Source organism: Papilio machaon, chromosome 7 (genome assembly GCF_912999745.1).
Source record: "Papilio machaon chromosome 7, ilPapMach1.1, whole genome shotgun sequence".
Taxonomy (NCBI): Eukaryota; Metazoa; Arthropoda; class Insecta; order Lepidoptera; family Papilionidae; genus Papilio; species Papilio machaon.
Genome location: NC_059992.1, coordinates 3,877,357 through 3,892,838, shown reverse-complemented (window position 1 = coordinate 3,892,838; position 15,482 = coordinate 3,877,357). Strand labels below are relative to the sequence as shown.

The window sequence follows — 15,482 nt, the reverse complement described above, 5'->3', positions numbered from 1 at the left end:
TATGCTTACGTATCGTCTGATATAATGTGTTTAAAGTTATAATCTTACTTCTTACTAATATTATTAATGGGAATATTTGGATGGATGGATGGATGTTTGTTTGAAGGTATCCAGAACGGGTCTATGGATCCCGATTAAATTTGGCAAATATATAGAACATAGTCTGGAAGAATACATAGCCTACTTATTAAGTTTATTTTCAATTTCGCGCGGACGGAGTCACGGACGACAGCTAGTCTTACTAATATTATAAATGCGAATGTTTAGATGGATGGATGGATGTTTGTTTGAAGGTATCTCTGGAACGGCACAACGAATCTTGAAATTTGGTACAGATGTAGAACAGTCTGGAAGAACACATAGGGTACAAAAAATTCAAACACACATATTTCGTATGTAATCGACGTACGACGAATAACGTAATCGACAACGAAAAACCTATTTTTAATTTTTTTTCGCTTGTTCTGGGAAATCTCTGGAAATGTGGACGGATTTTGATGGGACTTTGACGAAGGAACACAGCTGATGCACGCGGGCATATTATAGACTACTTTTTTTAATCCTGCGCTGACGAAGTTGCGGGCGACCGCTGGTTTATAATATCAAACCTATATACGTAGTAGTAAGCCTAGAAATGTTTGTTTAATAAAAAGGTATTCCACTTTGTGACGATACCAGATTTCCCAAATTTCTTTGAATTTATAGTATAGTATTTACTAATTACCGTTTTGTCAGATTAACATATATGATAAGTAAGCATTAATTATTATATTTCTACTAGCTGTCGGTCGCGACTCCGTTCGCGCGGAATTAAAAAAAAAAAAAAAAAAAAAAAAACTGTAAATCTAAACCATTCTCGAATCTCCACGAACACACACAAAAAATTTCATCAAAATTGGTCCAGTCGTTTAGGAGGAGTTCAGTCACATACACACGCACACAAGAAATATATATATTAAGATTCCGAGGGTTAATAATTTACAAGACGTTTCTGTATTTTATAAAAAAAGACAAATATAATATAGACTAGTATCCATAGCAACAAAAACCTTTAATTTAAATCTGGTAACACTGATGCCATTTGGTTTTGAGTTTTGAGTGCTTGCCATTAGTGATGGTCACTGGCGGCTTTAGCGTCAACGAAACGAAGAAGTTAATTTGTCATTTTTCAACTGGTCGAAGTAGTTAATCATACAATCAATAGACAAAGACCCTAAGGAAATGTGAAAACATTGAATTCAACTAGTTAGTGAAAAACGATCTATGGTTGAAATGTTGAACGGTGATCAACGGTTAACTAGTTTAATTGAACTAGTTTGAATCAACCGTTCGTAGAATTGACGACATCCCTACTTGCCATTTGCTCAGCCAATTCTTTAACCACTATGAAGGCATGAAAAATCCAATTGATTTTATTTCCAATTACAATTACAATATAATTGAATGCACTAAGTTTTCAGTTGTGGTTATCTTTATTTTGTAAAGTTAAATCAAACGAAAAATATGGCTAACGTGGAAGAAGAAGTATCTGCAAGTGATACAGGAGAAAATAGGTTGGTTTCTAGTGATAACAGAAACAACGAATCAAGTACACCGAATACTGAAGAGGTTGATGTAAGTAATTTTGACCAAAATGAAAAGATTTTCGCAGTTAAGAACAAAATCATCGTGATATTCATATAATCATGAGATTGAAATTCTTGCTCCGTCATTATTTTAATAATTATATCTATTGACAAATCCTTGGATGTAGTCATAATTATAGCATTCAATTTATTTTTACTAAGTTGTTTAATTTAAACATAGGCATAAGTGCGAACCAAAAATAAATTAAAGGCCAAAAAAGGTATTCATTTACTCAGTAATTTATTTATTGATTGACTAGCTGTCGCCCGAGACCCCGTGACTGCGACCGTAGCCTATGTGTTCTTCCAACCTGTGTTCTACATGTACAATTTCAATGAGATCAATACAAGAGATACCTTCTAACAAACATCCATCCATACATTCACATTTATAATACTAGATTGGTAAGATTATAAAGGAAATGGTGTACTTACACGGTTTATGACGTATTTATAATCGTAAATAAGACTGATTGCAGGAAAAACTCAGAGAAGAAATTTACCCAAGAAATTTGTTTTAAAATATAATCATACACCTGGTTAATCACCTAAGCTGAGGCTGTGATTTACCTTAAAAGTGGTTTAATCCTAAGTCATGAACTTTACTCTTTTTTTCATTTAATTTTAAACCATAATTTTGAAAGTAGATAATTTGCATGATTTTAACTGAAAAATTTTAGTAAATGTGTACCAAAATAAGTAGTTACGTATTTTTTTACTTGGATCCACTAAGTTTTATGGCTTTTTATAAACAGATGCTCATTAAAAAATTCAAATTCTTATATGATTTTATAAATAATAAGTTTGTTGACTTTTTAGATTTTATTGATACCCAGATATTTAAACTAATTATATCTGCTTATAAAATAATTAATACCTTAGATCATATATTTTGTAAACTATGCCATGTACTGAATTACTTTGTCACCTTGTACTATTTTATCAGTTTTGCAAATAAACTATTCTGAGTACATAAGCTTTACGGAACTCAAAAATAAGAATGATTTACATTTGCTGTTTAATTAATTTTGTTGTCTTAGTTGATTAAACGCTAAAACTGTGGAGTCAATTACTTTATTTATTAAAAAATTAACAAATTACACAAAATAACCTTAAAATTTGTAGAAAAAACAAAGAAACAACACCAAAAATATATTACAATAAGAAGTTGTAATTTGAACAGTAAATGTTGGGTAGGAAGATCAATCAGTCTATTCATTGCATTTACAACATGTCAAAAAAGATTTTTTATGATTTATCTAATATATAAAATTCTCATGTCACAGTTTTCGTTGCCGTACTCCTCTGAAACGGCTTGACCGATTCTCATGAAATTTTGTGAGCATATTCAGTAGGTCTGAGAATTGGCCAACATCTATTTTTCATAACCCCCCCCCCATTTTTTAACTGCGCGCGGATGGAGTCGCAGGCGACAGCTAGTCTTTATTTAGATTAATTATGTGAAGATTAATAATAATAATACATTTTCACGTTTAATTTACATTTTATATACATATAGTTGTGTTAATTCTTCTATTTATAACTCAAGAATGCCTGAATGAAATTGGCTGTAAATTGGTGGTCTAACCTAATCAAACCAGGAGGACATAGGATACTTTTCATCCATTTCCTTTTTTTTATGCCGCGCCGACGGATTCGCGTGCAAAAGCTAGTATGTTAATGATTGTTTTATATTTTTTTCAGTTCAATGCACAAGTTGATGAACAACGGCGTCGCATGCAGCCAACAAAACTGGAATCATTCTTTGCAATCACTAAATCACTTATTTTAAGAGCTCTTGTTCTATATTTTATTACATCAATGTTCCATAATTCTTTTTCACCAAAAACTGATGTCAAGAGTCCTGCTGGCACGCCTCGTGTGCCAGCTATCAATATGTTTTCTAATGGGACAGTATTAGATATGTATTGTTATATATCTGAGAAAGAATTTTTGAACAACATTGATGAGTTACAGTTTATTTGGAAGCAAACTGGTATTGTTTACGGTGACTGGTATGGTGGTCCTAATGGAGATGGCACATACACTTTTACAACAGAAATATCACCTTCAAAAACACTTGTAAATAATGGCTCTATTTACCTTCATACTTATATAGTACACTCGGGTAAATCACCAAATCCAAAAGATAAAAACAATTATGCTGGTGCCCATATCACATATGGCAAGAAAATGTTGAACAAATACAAGAAACTGAGATACCTAAAAACTCATAACTTATTAACTGGGCAAACAGAAAAATCGGAAGAAGAAATAAAAAAAGCAGAGACAATGAAGGAAGAGATTGTATCACATTGGCATCCTAACTTGACAATCAATCTTGTTACTGACCAGACTAACTGGGTGCAGGGTAGTGTGCCGCCACCACTTGATGAGTTCATTTACTTTTTGCCTGATGGTAAAATTTACAAGCCTGCAGTATTCTTAAACGACTATTGGAATATGATGCGTGATTACGTACCTATAAATAAAACAACAACCAAACTTCAATTGCAACTGACTTATCAACCATTAAGCCTTTTCAAATGGCAGTTGTACACCGCTCAAGCAATGAGAGATAAACTGAGTGTGTTCTCTGCGTTAGGAGCTGAGGAACAGGATGAAGAACAAGACACCGTAAAGGAATTGCTTTTGGATACATCGCCATATTTACTTGCTTTGACCATATCTGTGTCTGTACTTCACTCAATATTTGAATTGCTTGCTTTCAAAAATGATATTCAATTTTGGAACAATAGACAATCTTTGGAAGGACTCTCTGTTAGATCGGTGTTCTTTAATGTTTTCCAATCAACGGTGGTTCTTCTCTACGTCTTGGACAATGAGACTAATGTTATGGTCAGAATTTCTTGCTTCATTGGCTTACTGATTGAAATTTGGAAAATTAATAAAGTAATGGATGTTAAATTGAATAGAGAGAAACGAATATTTGGAATACCTACGATGACATTTAAAGACAAAGGTTCCTATATTCAATCAAGTACCAAAGAATATGACATGTTAGCTTTTAGATATCTAAGTTGGGCTTGCTTCCCTCTGCTAATTGGTTATGGTGTATATTCACTCTTGTACCAAGAGCACAAGGGATGGTACTCTTTTGTTCTTAACATGATGTATGGATATCTGTTGACATTTGGTTTTATTATGATGACACCACAGCTGTTCATCAACTATAAATTGAAGTCTGTGGCACATTTGCCATGGCGTATGATGACATATAAATTCCTCAATACATTCATTGATGATATATTTGCATTTGTTATTAAAATGCCAACTATGTACCGTTTGGGCTGCTTCAGAGATGGTAAGATCTTTTTTTTTTAAAAGAGAATTGAAAACGGTTCACCTATTGTTTTATAGTACATAGTAAAATCCCCTGTTGCATGGGCAACTTGGTAGTAGTGTGATCACACACTAGATCCCGTGTCCGCTAAAAAAACGTCAGATGTTACACTTTACATAAGACGTGTATGGATAGTGTGTTAACAAATGCACAGCTTTGTTAAAATTACTTAAGTTAGTTGTCTTGTTTGTTGCTTGTCGATTCATATAACTTTATATTTGTTTTCAGATATTGTGTTCTTCATTTTCTTATACCAGCGTTGGATTTACAAGGTTGATCACAAGAGAGTCAATGAATTTGGCTTTTCTGGAGAAATGGAACAGCAAAAGAAGGAATCTGAAAATGGTAACTTGGCAATTTCTGAAGGTGAAACTCAAGAACCTGGTGACAAGAAGAATGATTAAACAGTGCTTGTTTAGTTTTTGATAGTTAGTAAAAATTATAAAAAAATTGTAACTAAAAAGTTACTAGAAGTAGAATCATTTGTCTTTTAAATTATATTGTTGTAGCCTTGTGCATCAGATATATGAAGTGTGGGTTGTGGCAACTGACCTGCACATAATCTTGTATTAAACCTTAATAAAATGTTGTGTAATTTTAATTTAATTCTGTTTTCAATTTATAATAATATATTTAATGGTATTAAAAATTTGACCATTTTTATGGACATTTAAGAATAATCCGAAATCGAATAATTTTAATTTATATTTGACCTACATATTATATTTGAAGAAGTGAGACATGTTACTAAGTCAAAAAAAAATATCCGAAGACGTCTTATTTACTGTTTATTCAAGCTTTATCCCATCAGAGCAGTTATATCGATTTGGTCACTCTTATTATGTACCTTCATAATGACTCGATCTCTCATACTTTAAACTACACATTTTCCGAATTTGGCAGCTATTCAAATATATTACTTTTAAATAGGGGCATTAAACATCTCACCATTTTTACACAAAATCAACTGATGAACCAACGCGTCGTCTGGTTCATATAATGTAGTTATTTTCACTATCGTTGATCAGTTTGGCGAAACGTTTTCATTTATATCTGTTTCAATGTCTAATTTCAAATATTTTATTAATTTTAACAGTTAAATCTATGAAAGTAACTGATCAGTTTCATCTTTATAGAGGCTTTGATGTCAGCGGCACCAATACCGATGTTAAGTACCAACCTTGGACCTACCGCCGAAGTAAATATCGCTATTCTGACTTCAATTGTAAACAGTTACTGTTACTATTATCGTCAGTTTTAACTGTTATTTTCTCCTTGAAAAATTGACAGGGATGTTTCTGTACAAGTGTTACAGCATTAAAAACTAGGTTAGGATTTAGGATGTTCATATTTATTTCAAGGTCATCGTGGCTGATTGATTTGCAGGTGGTATGTAACACTTACAGTTCAAACATCGTACCAGTTACAAATATTTGTATAAGTATTTGTTATATTTTTGCTCTTTTTATGGTGGAAAGTATTATTAATTCAGTTTTTAATTTTAAGTATTTTGAGATAGTAAAATAAAATTTTGTGATTTATGTATGTTTAACCGTTTAGTTCACCTTTACCAATTTTCACATGGAACGGAAATATGAAATAAAAATGCTTTGAAGATTTTCATTATTTAATTACTATTTATATAGGACTACATATATTTAAAATGTTATTTATATTCTTTTTAATTGACCAAATAGTTAAAATCGTCTTCTAGCAAAATTTTAAATTCAAGTTTATCATGTATGAATGTGGCTATTTTTAGACAGAACCATGTGTTTTGAAGGTTTTATATCTGCTAATTTTTATTTGTTCATGCCTTCTCATATTATTGTTACGTATTTTAAATTTATCGATCTATTTAATGTTTGTGATTTTATCTTATTTAATGTTATTTACAAATTTTATTATTAAATTGCACAATGTATATCATGCGAGTACATTTTTAACTATAGTTTAATTAAAGTACGGTGTTTAAATTAAATGTAATATCAATAAATTGTTGTGTCTGTACGTCCGTTTTTTTATTCTAGATGTTAATGCCATTATAGTCTTATCATAGTAGGTGACTGAAATATAGATTAATAAAACAAGCATATATTTACACAGTCGTTTATTTAATACGCACAGTGAATTCTACAGCATTTTTAAATTGCAGTGAACAATACATATGTAATTGTAAATTATATCGTTCGGCTATGTTCAATGTCACACCTTATATGTGGAATCTTCGCATCACGTTACAGTTTTTATAATCTATGATCATTTTATAATATGTATTTTAATATTAAGTAATAATTGATAATATAATCAATTAAATCACATGTATTCTTCATTTATTCTAACATTCAATTGTAAATTGTATTCTAACTGCAATTAAAAACTATGGTAGAATAACATAGACTGAAATTTCGTATGATCAAACTTGATCTTATAATTAATTGAAATGAATAACAAAAAATACATTAAACCAAATCAATAACTGCATAAATAGAATGATTGAATTATCAAATTAGATTAGAATATTCAGTCCATCTCAAATTAATAATCATATACAGTCAAAACCGTTTATGGCTACATCGTTTAGAACAACATACCGGTTAAATTGACCAAAATCAAAGGTCCTGGCTGAATGTTATATACATATCTTTCCTATTAATACCTGTTACCGGTTGTTACAACTATCGGTTTTTACGACTCAATATGAGTAGTCCCTTCGATGTCGTTATAACAGATTTTGACTGTATAATCCCTCTCAGAGAATGACATAACATAGGAAGGAAATAATAATAGTACCGGTTCCGTGAACCAAAATTAATTAATTTCAAACGAAAAAAAAACATGACTGCGATATGTACAGGCGGTCTGTTACAACTATTTAAAACTTTTATTTTTTAAAACATTAGTAAATTGTACAAACAATTTATTAAATATTCTTTTAAACTTTTCCCAAAAGATTAAGCTCGGGATAGGAGATAATTTATCAAATAACTGAATCGATCCTCTATATTAATTGTTTATATCATAAAGATTCGAAGTGCGGATCGTAAGCCTTACGCCAGTGATTCTCAACCTTTTTTTTGTTGCGGCACATATTTAACGATTTCAAAATTTGGCGACACACAAAGGAAAAAATAAACATTATTTACTTACTACAACACACTGCATAAATAGTTTATCAACTGTATAAAATTAATTGTATCTATATGAAATTTCTAGACGCTAATTATTTTTTTTTTCAAATATTTTTCTGTCATTTTTCTTTTATGCGAAGAAATACAGACACAATTTGGCGGCACACAAAAGTGCCGCGGCACAGTGGTTGAGAATCACTGCCTTACGCTATTGGTGGACATTGTATTTTAAAAGTTCATTGTATTATCTTATATATAATAGAACCGCGTCTGTCATCTAGGAGAGCAAACAAAGGTGTTAGTTTTATCTTAATAACATAATATAATGAATATAAATGCAATATATTACAAAGCTGTGACATATTTATGACACTCCGTAGGTCTGAGGTTCCCCAGTTTCGGTTTCGGCTGAGCCGTTCGCCGCCTGCCCGAACGCCCCCGCCGACCTCAGAGGTACTTCGTTCTGATGAAATTGATAAATAACACATAAAAAAGTTCTGCTAGTCTAAACCAGAATAATAAGGGATAATTATCACATTTAATACTCTTTAGTTAATTTGTAAGTATAACTGTTTTGCGACATCTGTATAAAAAATGGTGTTTAGCACTGTATTATATTCTTCCGTTTAAATTAAAAATTTCAAAATAACATAAAAATATTAACATAAATACAATGCGAAGTAATTATATGGATTATTTTATATAGTGTGTGTAATAACCTGTGTGAGCGAGTCGTGGTCCATGCGCACGACGATGACGGAGCTACCCCCGGCTATCACTGGAGGAGGTACTGGTAGTCGAGAAGGTATCAAAGGAGTCGAAGTCAGATCCACTATAGGTATAGGGGCTGCGTGCAGCTGCCGCCTCGTGCTCGGCGCGTGTCGCCGGCCAGAAGTAGTCGTGTCCGTGTTCGAAGCTGTGCCACCATTAACACCCATTTATACGTGGCAGAGCAATAATTGAATGCAATAAATTGTGCGCATAATTTAACTTTAATAATTGTAACCAACTGTTATATTACAAGATTTTAATTTTTTCAATATAATTGAATGCAACAGACAAGATCTAGAATCATGTAAATGGGCCTTTATTTAAGTTTACCAATGTTCTCTTTTAAGCATCCGAAATATTCCTACAGTGTTTTTTCATAGCAAACATTTAATAATTAATAAGGTGTTGTTCGCCGCACCGGTAAGTTTTTAATAATTTAAGGGTTAAATGCATGATTTTTTTTTAAATCGATTGTTAATTTGTACTCACAAGTCCTCGTACTCCTCCTCCTCCCCCTCGTCGAACGACGAGTTGAATTCCGACTCGTCATGGCTGCTACTTCCGCTGCACAACAAACCTCCAAATTAATGTAACACTTCATCTTACCATGCAAACTTACAAGGCTATTGTTACATAATAAATACATAAAAAATACATTCACAAAAGTAAACGTTTGTTTGCAGCAACATTGGGGCATTAACGAAAAATATATTTTCTTCAGTTTGTCAAAAAAAAATTTTTTTTTGGTACACGTATGAAATATTGTACAATCTTAAGACTGACATCATATTAATATTATAAATGCGAATATTTAGATGGATGGATGTTTCTTTTATTCCAGCGGATCTTGACGATTTTTAGCAAATAAACAGAACATAGTCTAGAAGAACAAATAGACTACTTATTATGTTTATTTAAATTCCGCGCGGACAAAGTCGCGGGCGACAGCTAGTACTAAATAATAATAAATATTACGCATGTGGTACAGATGAAATAAAAATAAATGTGTATACGAAAAAATACAGGTTATTGAAAAATGTGGTACAGATGAAATAAAAATAAATGTGTATACGAAAAAATATAGGTTATTGAAAAATGTGGTACAGATGAAATAAAAATAAATGTGTATACGAAAAAATACAGGTTATTGAAAAATGTGGTACAGATGAAATAAAAAAAAATGTGTATACGAAAAAATACAGGTTATTGAAAAATGTGGTACAGATGAAATAAAAAAAAATGTAAGAAAAGCATACCGGTCGTTATCGGAGTTAGGATGATGTGCTTGTGCCGCCTCGTCTTCTGTAAACAATACAGCTTCATATTACTTGGTCTTTTATTTTATCACGCAAAGAAAGGTAATGAATATTACTGATGAACTATACGGTTGGTAATTGAGTACGATTAAATGTTTAGTAGAGCTAAATTAATTTTATTTATGAAGCTGTATTATTCACTACCACTACAGACAATATGTTGTCAACAGATACCTTCTCTCGACTTGAGCAGATCCAATCTCTTCCGCTTCATCTCCTCACTCAGGTTCTCAACCATCTTCTCAATGAATGAGTCCAGTACTAAACTTTTGCACTCCGATGTTATTGGTTTCCTGGAAATTTTAAATTTGTTAAGGTGAAAAAAAATCTTACTAATATTATAAATACGAATGTTTGAATGGATGGATGGATAGATGGATGTTTGTTTGAAGGTATCTCCAGAAAGGCTCAATGGATCTTGCTGAAATTTGGCACGGTTGTAGAACATAGTCTGGAAGAACACATAGGCTACTTATAAAGTTTTTTTAAATACCGCGCGGACAGAGTCGCGGGCGTCAGCTAGTACAATCTTAAATATTATTAATGCGAATGTTTGTATGGATGGATGGATGGATGTTTGTTTGAAGGTATTTCCGGAACAGCTCAACGGATCTTGATGAAATTTGGCATAGATGTAGAACATAGTATGGAAGAACACATAGGCTACTAATAATGTTTTTCTTTTAATTCCGCGCAAACTGAGTCGCGGGCGTCAGCTTCTATAGTGGACTTGCAGTTGACCGCGAAAGCAAGGAATTATAAATGAATGTAGTAATAAATTTAGTTTGTGTCAACTGGGGATAGTGTAGCTTCCCAACAATGAAATAATTTTTCAAAGTGATTCAATAGTTTCGGAGCCTGTTTAATGCAAAAGTATCAAACAATCAAATAATTCATTTTTTTATCTATCTATATATATAAAAGAAAGTCGTGTTAGTTACACTATTTATAACTCAAGATTGATCGAACTGATTTAGCTGAAAATTGATGGGGAGGTAGCTTAGAACTAGGAGACGGACATAGGTACTTTTTTATTTTGTGTAAATTTTTTTATTCCGCGCGGACGGAGTCGCGGGTAAGAGCTAGTATTAGTATAGACAACAACTGCCGGGACACTAGTATGGATACATCTGGTTATCTCTGTCTTTTCAGACATTGTGAGGGATGACAATATGTTTCACTAAAGCCTCACTGATGTTAAACTACCTGTTACATGTAAAATATAAATTATTCCTAATTAAAAATCATACAACTTACCTACAAATTGGGCACTCCCATTTCTTCTTCTTCCACATAGTTATACAATATTTACAGAAGGTGTGAGCACAGTTAAGAGTAGTCGCACACACAAATAACTCCGCACAGATGCTGCATTGTAGTTCATTCTCCATTATATCTGTGAACTCGGCGACCGCACTTTCTTTTGCAGAGATCTCACCAGTTTCGTTCTCAGCTTTGAGCATTTCTTTTTCATTTTCCACGGATCGTAGTTGACTCTTTACCTAAAAATTAAATAATTAAAATAACGTAATTTATTATTTATTATTGATTATAATAATCACCACGGAATATAATTACAAGGCAAGTATTAAGTATTTGTGTAGTTTTTACAAAATGTTGTATATATGATTATATTATATTCACTCTCATTGGTTTTGACAAATTGGAATTTCTCAAAACTATGATAAAAACAAAAAGATAAGAATTTGCTAAATGTTGAAGAAGTAAACAACCTTATCCAATTGCTCCAGAAGTGAATTGATAACTTCAGTGGACTGTTCGGAATGTTTCTGTATCCTCTCCGCAGCCAGCGCGGCGAGTTCCGTCTCCCTGTCTTCCACTCGGGTCTAAAAATATAAAATTTTATTATTATTAATATCTAAGTTAGTTAATGTACAAGCCTATATTTCTTTCTTTTGACCAATCTTAGTTATTATGCACTTCAAATACTTCTTAATAGAACTTCTTAATATGATAAGTTAATGTTAGAAATTGAATCTTTTGTTTAATTCTAGAAATATCTAGGTGTAATTGACATGTGATGAAATATTTAAAATGCATACCTTTAATTCTACGATAGACTTGTTCGCATTGATTTTGGCTTCAGTCAACTTCTTTTGTAGCTCTTCTCTTTCACGGATCTGAAACAATGCAGTTTTCTTATAGCAATGTTTATTAACAAATATTAAAATTTCATTAAACATCTTCAATCTTACAAGTTGTTCCATTTTTAGTTTTTCTTCTTTGCTAACTTTTTTCATTTGTTCAACTTTTCTGGTTAACTCTTGTTCAACTTCACATTTATGCTGTTGTGTTTCCTTTTCTTTTGATTCCAGTTTACTTTTTAGAACATTCAAAGCTTGCAACAATTCACTTTCCCTCAACTTCTTTTGTTCTTCCAGTTCTTTTATTTCCTATAATATATAAGAATAACCAATAAAAAATCATATCTTTGGACCAAGATGTTTGAACCTCGCTGCTTTATGTATTACGTTGTGGGATAAGTTTGTGCAGAGTTTTAACAACAATTGAAACACAATTCACTTAAACATTAGTATACAATTTTAAAATTATATTGGTACCATTCTATACTATAATGTCTTACATTTTTCGACAAAAAATATCTAAATCAGTTCTTATCTCAACCAAAGATGTCATGTGTTTTCAATAATTATAATAAATTGAGGTCTCTTCTAAGCTACCTATAGAAAATGGGAACAAATTTATTGGACAATCTAATATACAGTATATATAGTTACAATTTCTACAAAATCACATTTCCATGGAAAGTGTTTGATTAATGAATATGTCAATAATAAAGAAATTGATGTTATTTCATAAACAAATGTGAGGGCACTGGATGTATTTGAATTACCTTTTCATTTGCTAATTTAAGCATTTCTGTTTCATTTCGTAATTTTTCTTCCAGTTTCCTTTTCTCCATTTTACGAATTTCTTCTTGCTCCCACATTTTAGCTTCCAGTTTGTTTAATAAATTTTGTTTAGACGAACTTTCTCTATTTATTTCACTCAGAAATTCTTCTCTCTCTTTTAAAAGTTTCTGTTTCAGGGAGACATTCTCTAAAATAAGTTCTGATTCTATTGTACTGTGTTTTTCAATTTCTTCCTGTAATAAATATTTGCATAATAAATATGTAATTGTATTATTTAAAAAAAATACAGTTGAATTGATAACCTCCTTCTTTTTGAAGTTGGCTAATAAAATAAAAACAAATTTATGATTTTGATATTTTTTACTTACCTTTAGGCTAGAAATTTTCCCTTCCATTTCCTCTTTCAGAGCAGCAAGTTGTCTGTCTCTTTCTTGTATAAGAAGAGCTCTTTGTTCTTCAATTGTAGTTTTGCCATCCTCCAAGCTATCAATTCTTGTTGTATAAAATTTATTTAACATTTGTATTTTTTGTCTCATTTCTGATTGTAAGTGATCTTTTAACAGTTGAGACTTCTTTTGAATGTGCTGTGCATTTTCAATTTTTTCAGCAATATGTTGCATTTCTGAACTTTGAGAGTTTTCAAATTTAATTTTTACATCATTTATAATGTCAGTGGAGTCAACATTGTTTTCGAGTTTTATCCGTTTATTGGAAGGTTCACATTCTATGTTATCATCTTCGGCGGTCTGGGCTACATTTACGAATGAATAAACAAATTCTTTTGCTGGGTCTAGAGTAATAACATCAAGATTTTTAAGCTTCTTGTGTTTGCCATTGCCCAACTTTAGGCCATTAACTTCTATTCCAAAACTACTGTGGTCTTCAATAAACCACGAATCATATGTTTTTCTAATGATGCAATGATTTCTTGAGATTGCTAAAAATGGTATAACTACGGAGTTCTTTAAGCCACGTCCTATGGTTAACTAAAAAGAATATATTGAATAAATATTTTTATACACTGCAACTTAATAAAAAAATTTCTTCAGCTAAATATAAAGCAAGACTAAGTTAAGGAAACAAACTCACAACGGTTGTAGATACTTTAATCCTTTCCAAGTCTTCGTACTCAGGTTTTAATTTTTTGTTAGAAATTAAAAATGGTACGTCGTTATCCTGCATGTTTATATCATTTGTTAATTAAATAACATATTGTTATAGTTTAACTATGGCAACATAAAAGTTTTCAATACTCCTTTAAGAAAATTACTTTGAGCAATTATTTTTGGGTTTCAAAAACACAAATCATTCACAGTAATCTTAATTCATTTGCTAATAAAAACTGAATTATCGAAAATGAAATCGAAATGGCTGAAATGAAATTTGACAATGACAGCTGGGCACAGAATTCGCTAATAAATCAGTGTTGTAATCACAGAGCATAAATTCATGTCATCTGTGAAAAAAGTACCTACATATACATTAATGTGAGAAGGAATATGATGATTGATTGATTTTTTAATTTATCTTGTTCTTCTTGAAATAAAACATACCGTTATCTCTAATTTTACAAAGAGAATCAGACTAATATGTTTTATGGCAAGTGTTTTAACAGTGGAAACTCACTATTATAATTTCCCAACAACATGTTTTCGAAACTAAGTGTAGTGTATCTTTCCAGTCTCAAATACTATAACAAATCAAATCACAAAATTACTTCAATCAGTTAGCTTATAAAAAACTCTCAACGAAAAACTTGTTAAGTAAGAAAAAGTTAAAATTCAGCTAACCATCATTTTAAAAGCTGTTGTGAAAGACGGTACGTTGGGAGGATAAAGGGAAACTGAAGTGAAAGCATATTTCTTGCGGGATAAAACGAATAGATAGAGGTCTTTAATATAAACGAAGCAGACTTTAGTACTCTCGAAAAATGTAAAGCAGCGGTTAAGTACGTAATGAATTTTTAACACTATGGGTTTTGATGTTTTTGGCATGTGACGTCTCTAAAGTTTACAAACCTATTATAAAATGAGACAATTTATTGTATACTAGGTTTGTAATTAAATAAATTATGTCTGTACGTCTGTGCCATTTTATAAAGGTGCTACAGAGTGATTTTCGTATAAACCCTTAATTTTAGTTTTGCTGTATAAAAGAAGTTCCATAAAGCTTTTGAAAGTCTATAAGTTTAAAACTGTAAATACTCAAACCTTTCAACATTTTAAAGAGAAATAAAAACTTGTTATATAAGTAGTGGGACATTGTAGAACTCCTTGCTTTTTGCAAGGAGTTTATTCCTTCTTAGTAAAAAAATATTTAAATTACATACTATACATGTATATGTTGTTTTTGCTAATATTTTTGTTAAAAGATTTTAAAAT

General features: G+C 31.3%; 2 protein-coding genes across 3 annotated transcripts; one reads left to right on the top strand and one right to left on the bottom strand.

Annotated features, from left to right (window-relative positions):
• The first annotated feature begins 1,428 nt into the window (after positions 1-1,428).
• Positions 1,429-5,595, top strand: LOC106709596 (cleft lip and palate transmembrane protein 1 homolog). The gene is made up of 3 exons (XM_014501428.2): positions 1,429-1,614; positions 3,330-4,950; positions 5,218-5,595. Exons 1-3 carry the CDS (start codon positions 1,504-1,506, stop codon positions 5,391-5,393), a joined length of 1,908 nt encoding a protein of 635 aa, XP_014356914.2. The 5' UTR covers positions 1,429-1,503; the 3' UTR covers positions 5,394-5,595.
• Positions 5,596-8,375: 2,780 nt separating this feature from the next.
• LOC106709456 (DNA ligase 1) lies at positions 8,376-14,407 on the bottom strand. Of its 2 annotated transcripts, XM_014501273.2 has the most exons (12): positions 14,191-14,407; positions 13,470-14,087; positions 13,083-13,334; positions 12,424-12,621; positions 12,271-12,348; positions 11,941-12,054; positions 11,465-11,709; positions 10,382-10,500; positions 10,148-10,193; positions 9,381-9,455; positions 8,840-9,036; positions 8,503-8,583 (listed from the first exon to the last, which is right to left on the bottom strand). In XM_014501273.2, exons 1-11 carry the CDS (start codon positions 14,281-14,283, stop codon positions 8,883-8,885), a joined length of 1,992 nt encoding a protein of 663 aa, XP_014356759.2. In that variant the 5' UTR covers positions 14,284-14,407; the 3' UTR covers positions 8,503-8,583; positions 8,840-8,882. The 2 variants fall into 2 exon arrangements, with proteins under 2 accessions (XP_014356752.2, XP_014356759.2); XM_014501266.2 differs by lacking the exon at positions 10,148-10,193 and having other exon boundaries at positions 8,376-8,583.
• Positions 14,408-15,482: the final 1,075 nt, after the last annotated feature.

What these genes read in the sequence shown, in the direction of transcription:
- LOC106709456 (XM_014501266.2), bottom strand. Translation starts at nt 14,283, where the DNA reads ATGCAGGATAACGACGTACCATTTTTAATTTCTAACAAAAAATTAAAA. An exon ending in TTAAATTAGCAAATGAAAAG is followed by an intron (nt 12,622 to 13,082) that starts GTAATTCAAATA and finishes TATATATTATAG; the next exon opens with GAAATAAAAGAACTGGAAGA. An exon ending in TCTGCTCAAGTCGAGAGAAG is followed by an intron (nt 9,456 to 10,381) that starts GTATCTGTTGAC and finishes TTTGTTGTGCAG; the next exon opens with CGGAAGTAGCAGCCATGACG.
- LOC106709596 (XM_014501428.2), top strand. Translation starts at nt 1,504, where the DNA reads ATGGCTAACGTGGAAGAAGAAGTATCTGCAAGTGATACAGGAGAAAAT. An exon ending in CGAATACTGAAGAGGTTGAT is followed by an intron (nt 1,615 to 3,329) that starts GTAAGTAATTTT and finishes TATTTTTTTCAG; the next exon opens with TTCAATGCACAAGTTGATGA. An exon ending in TTTGGGCTGCTTCAGAGATG is followed by an intron (nt 4,951 to 5,217) that starts GTAAGATCTTTT and finishes ATTTGTTTTCAG; the next exon opens with ATATTGTGTTCTTCATTTTC.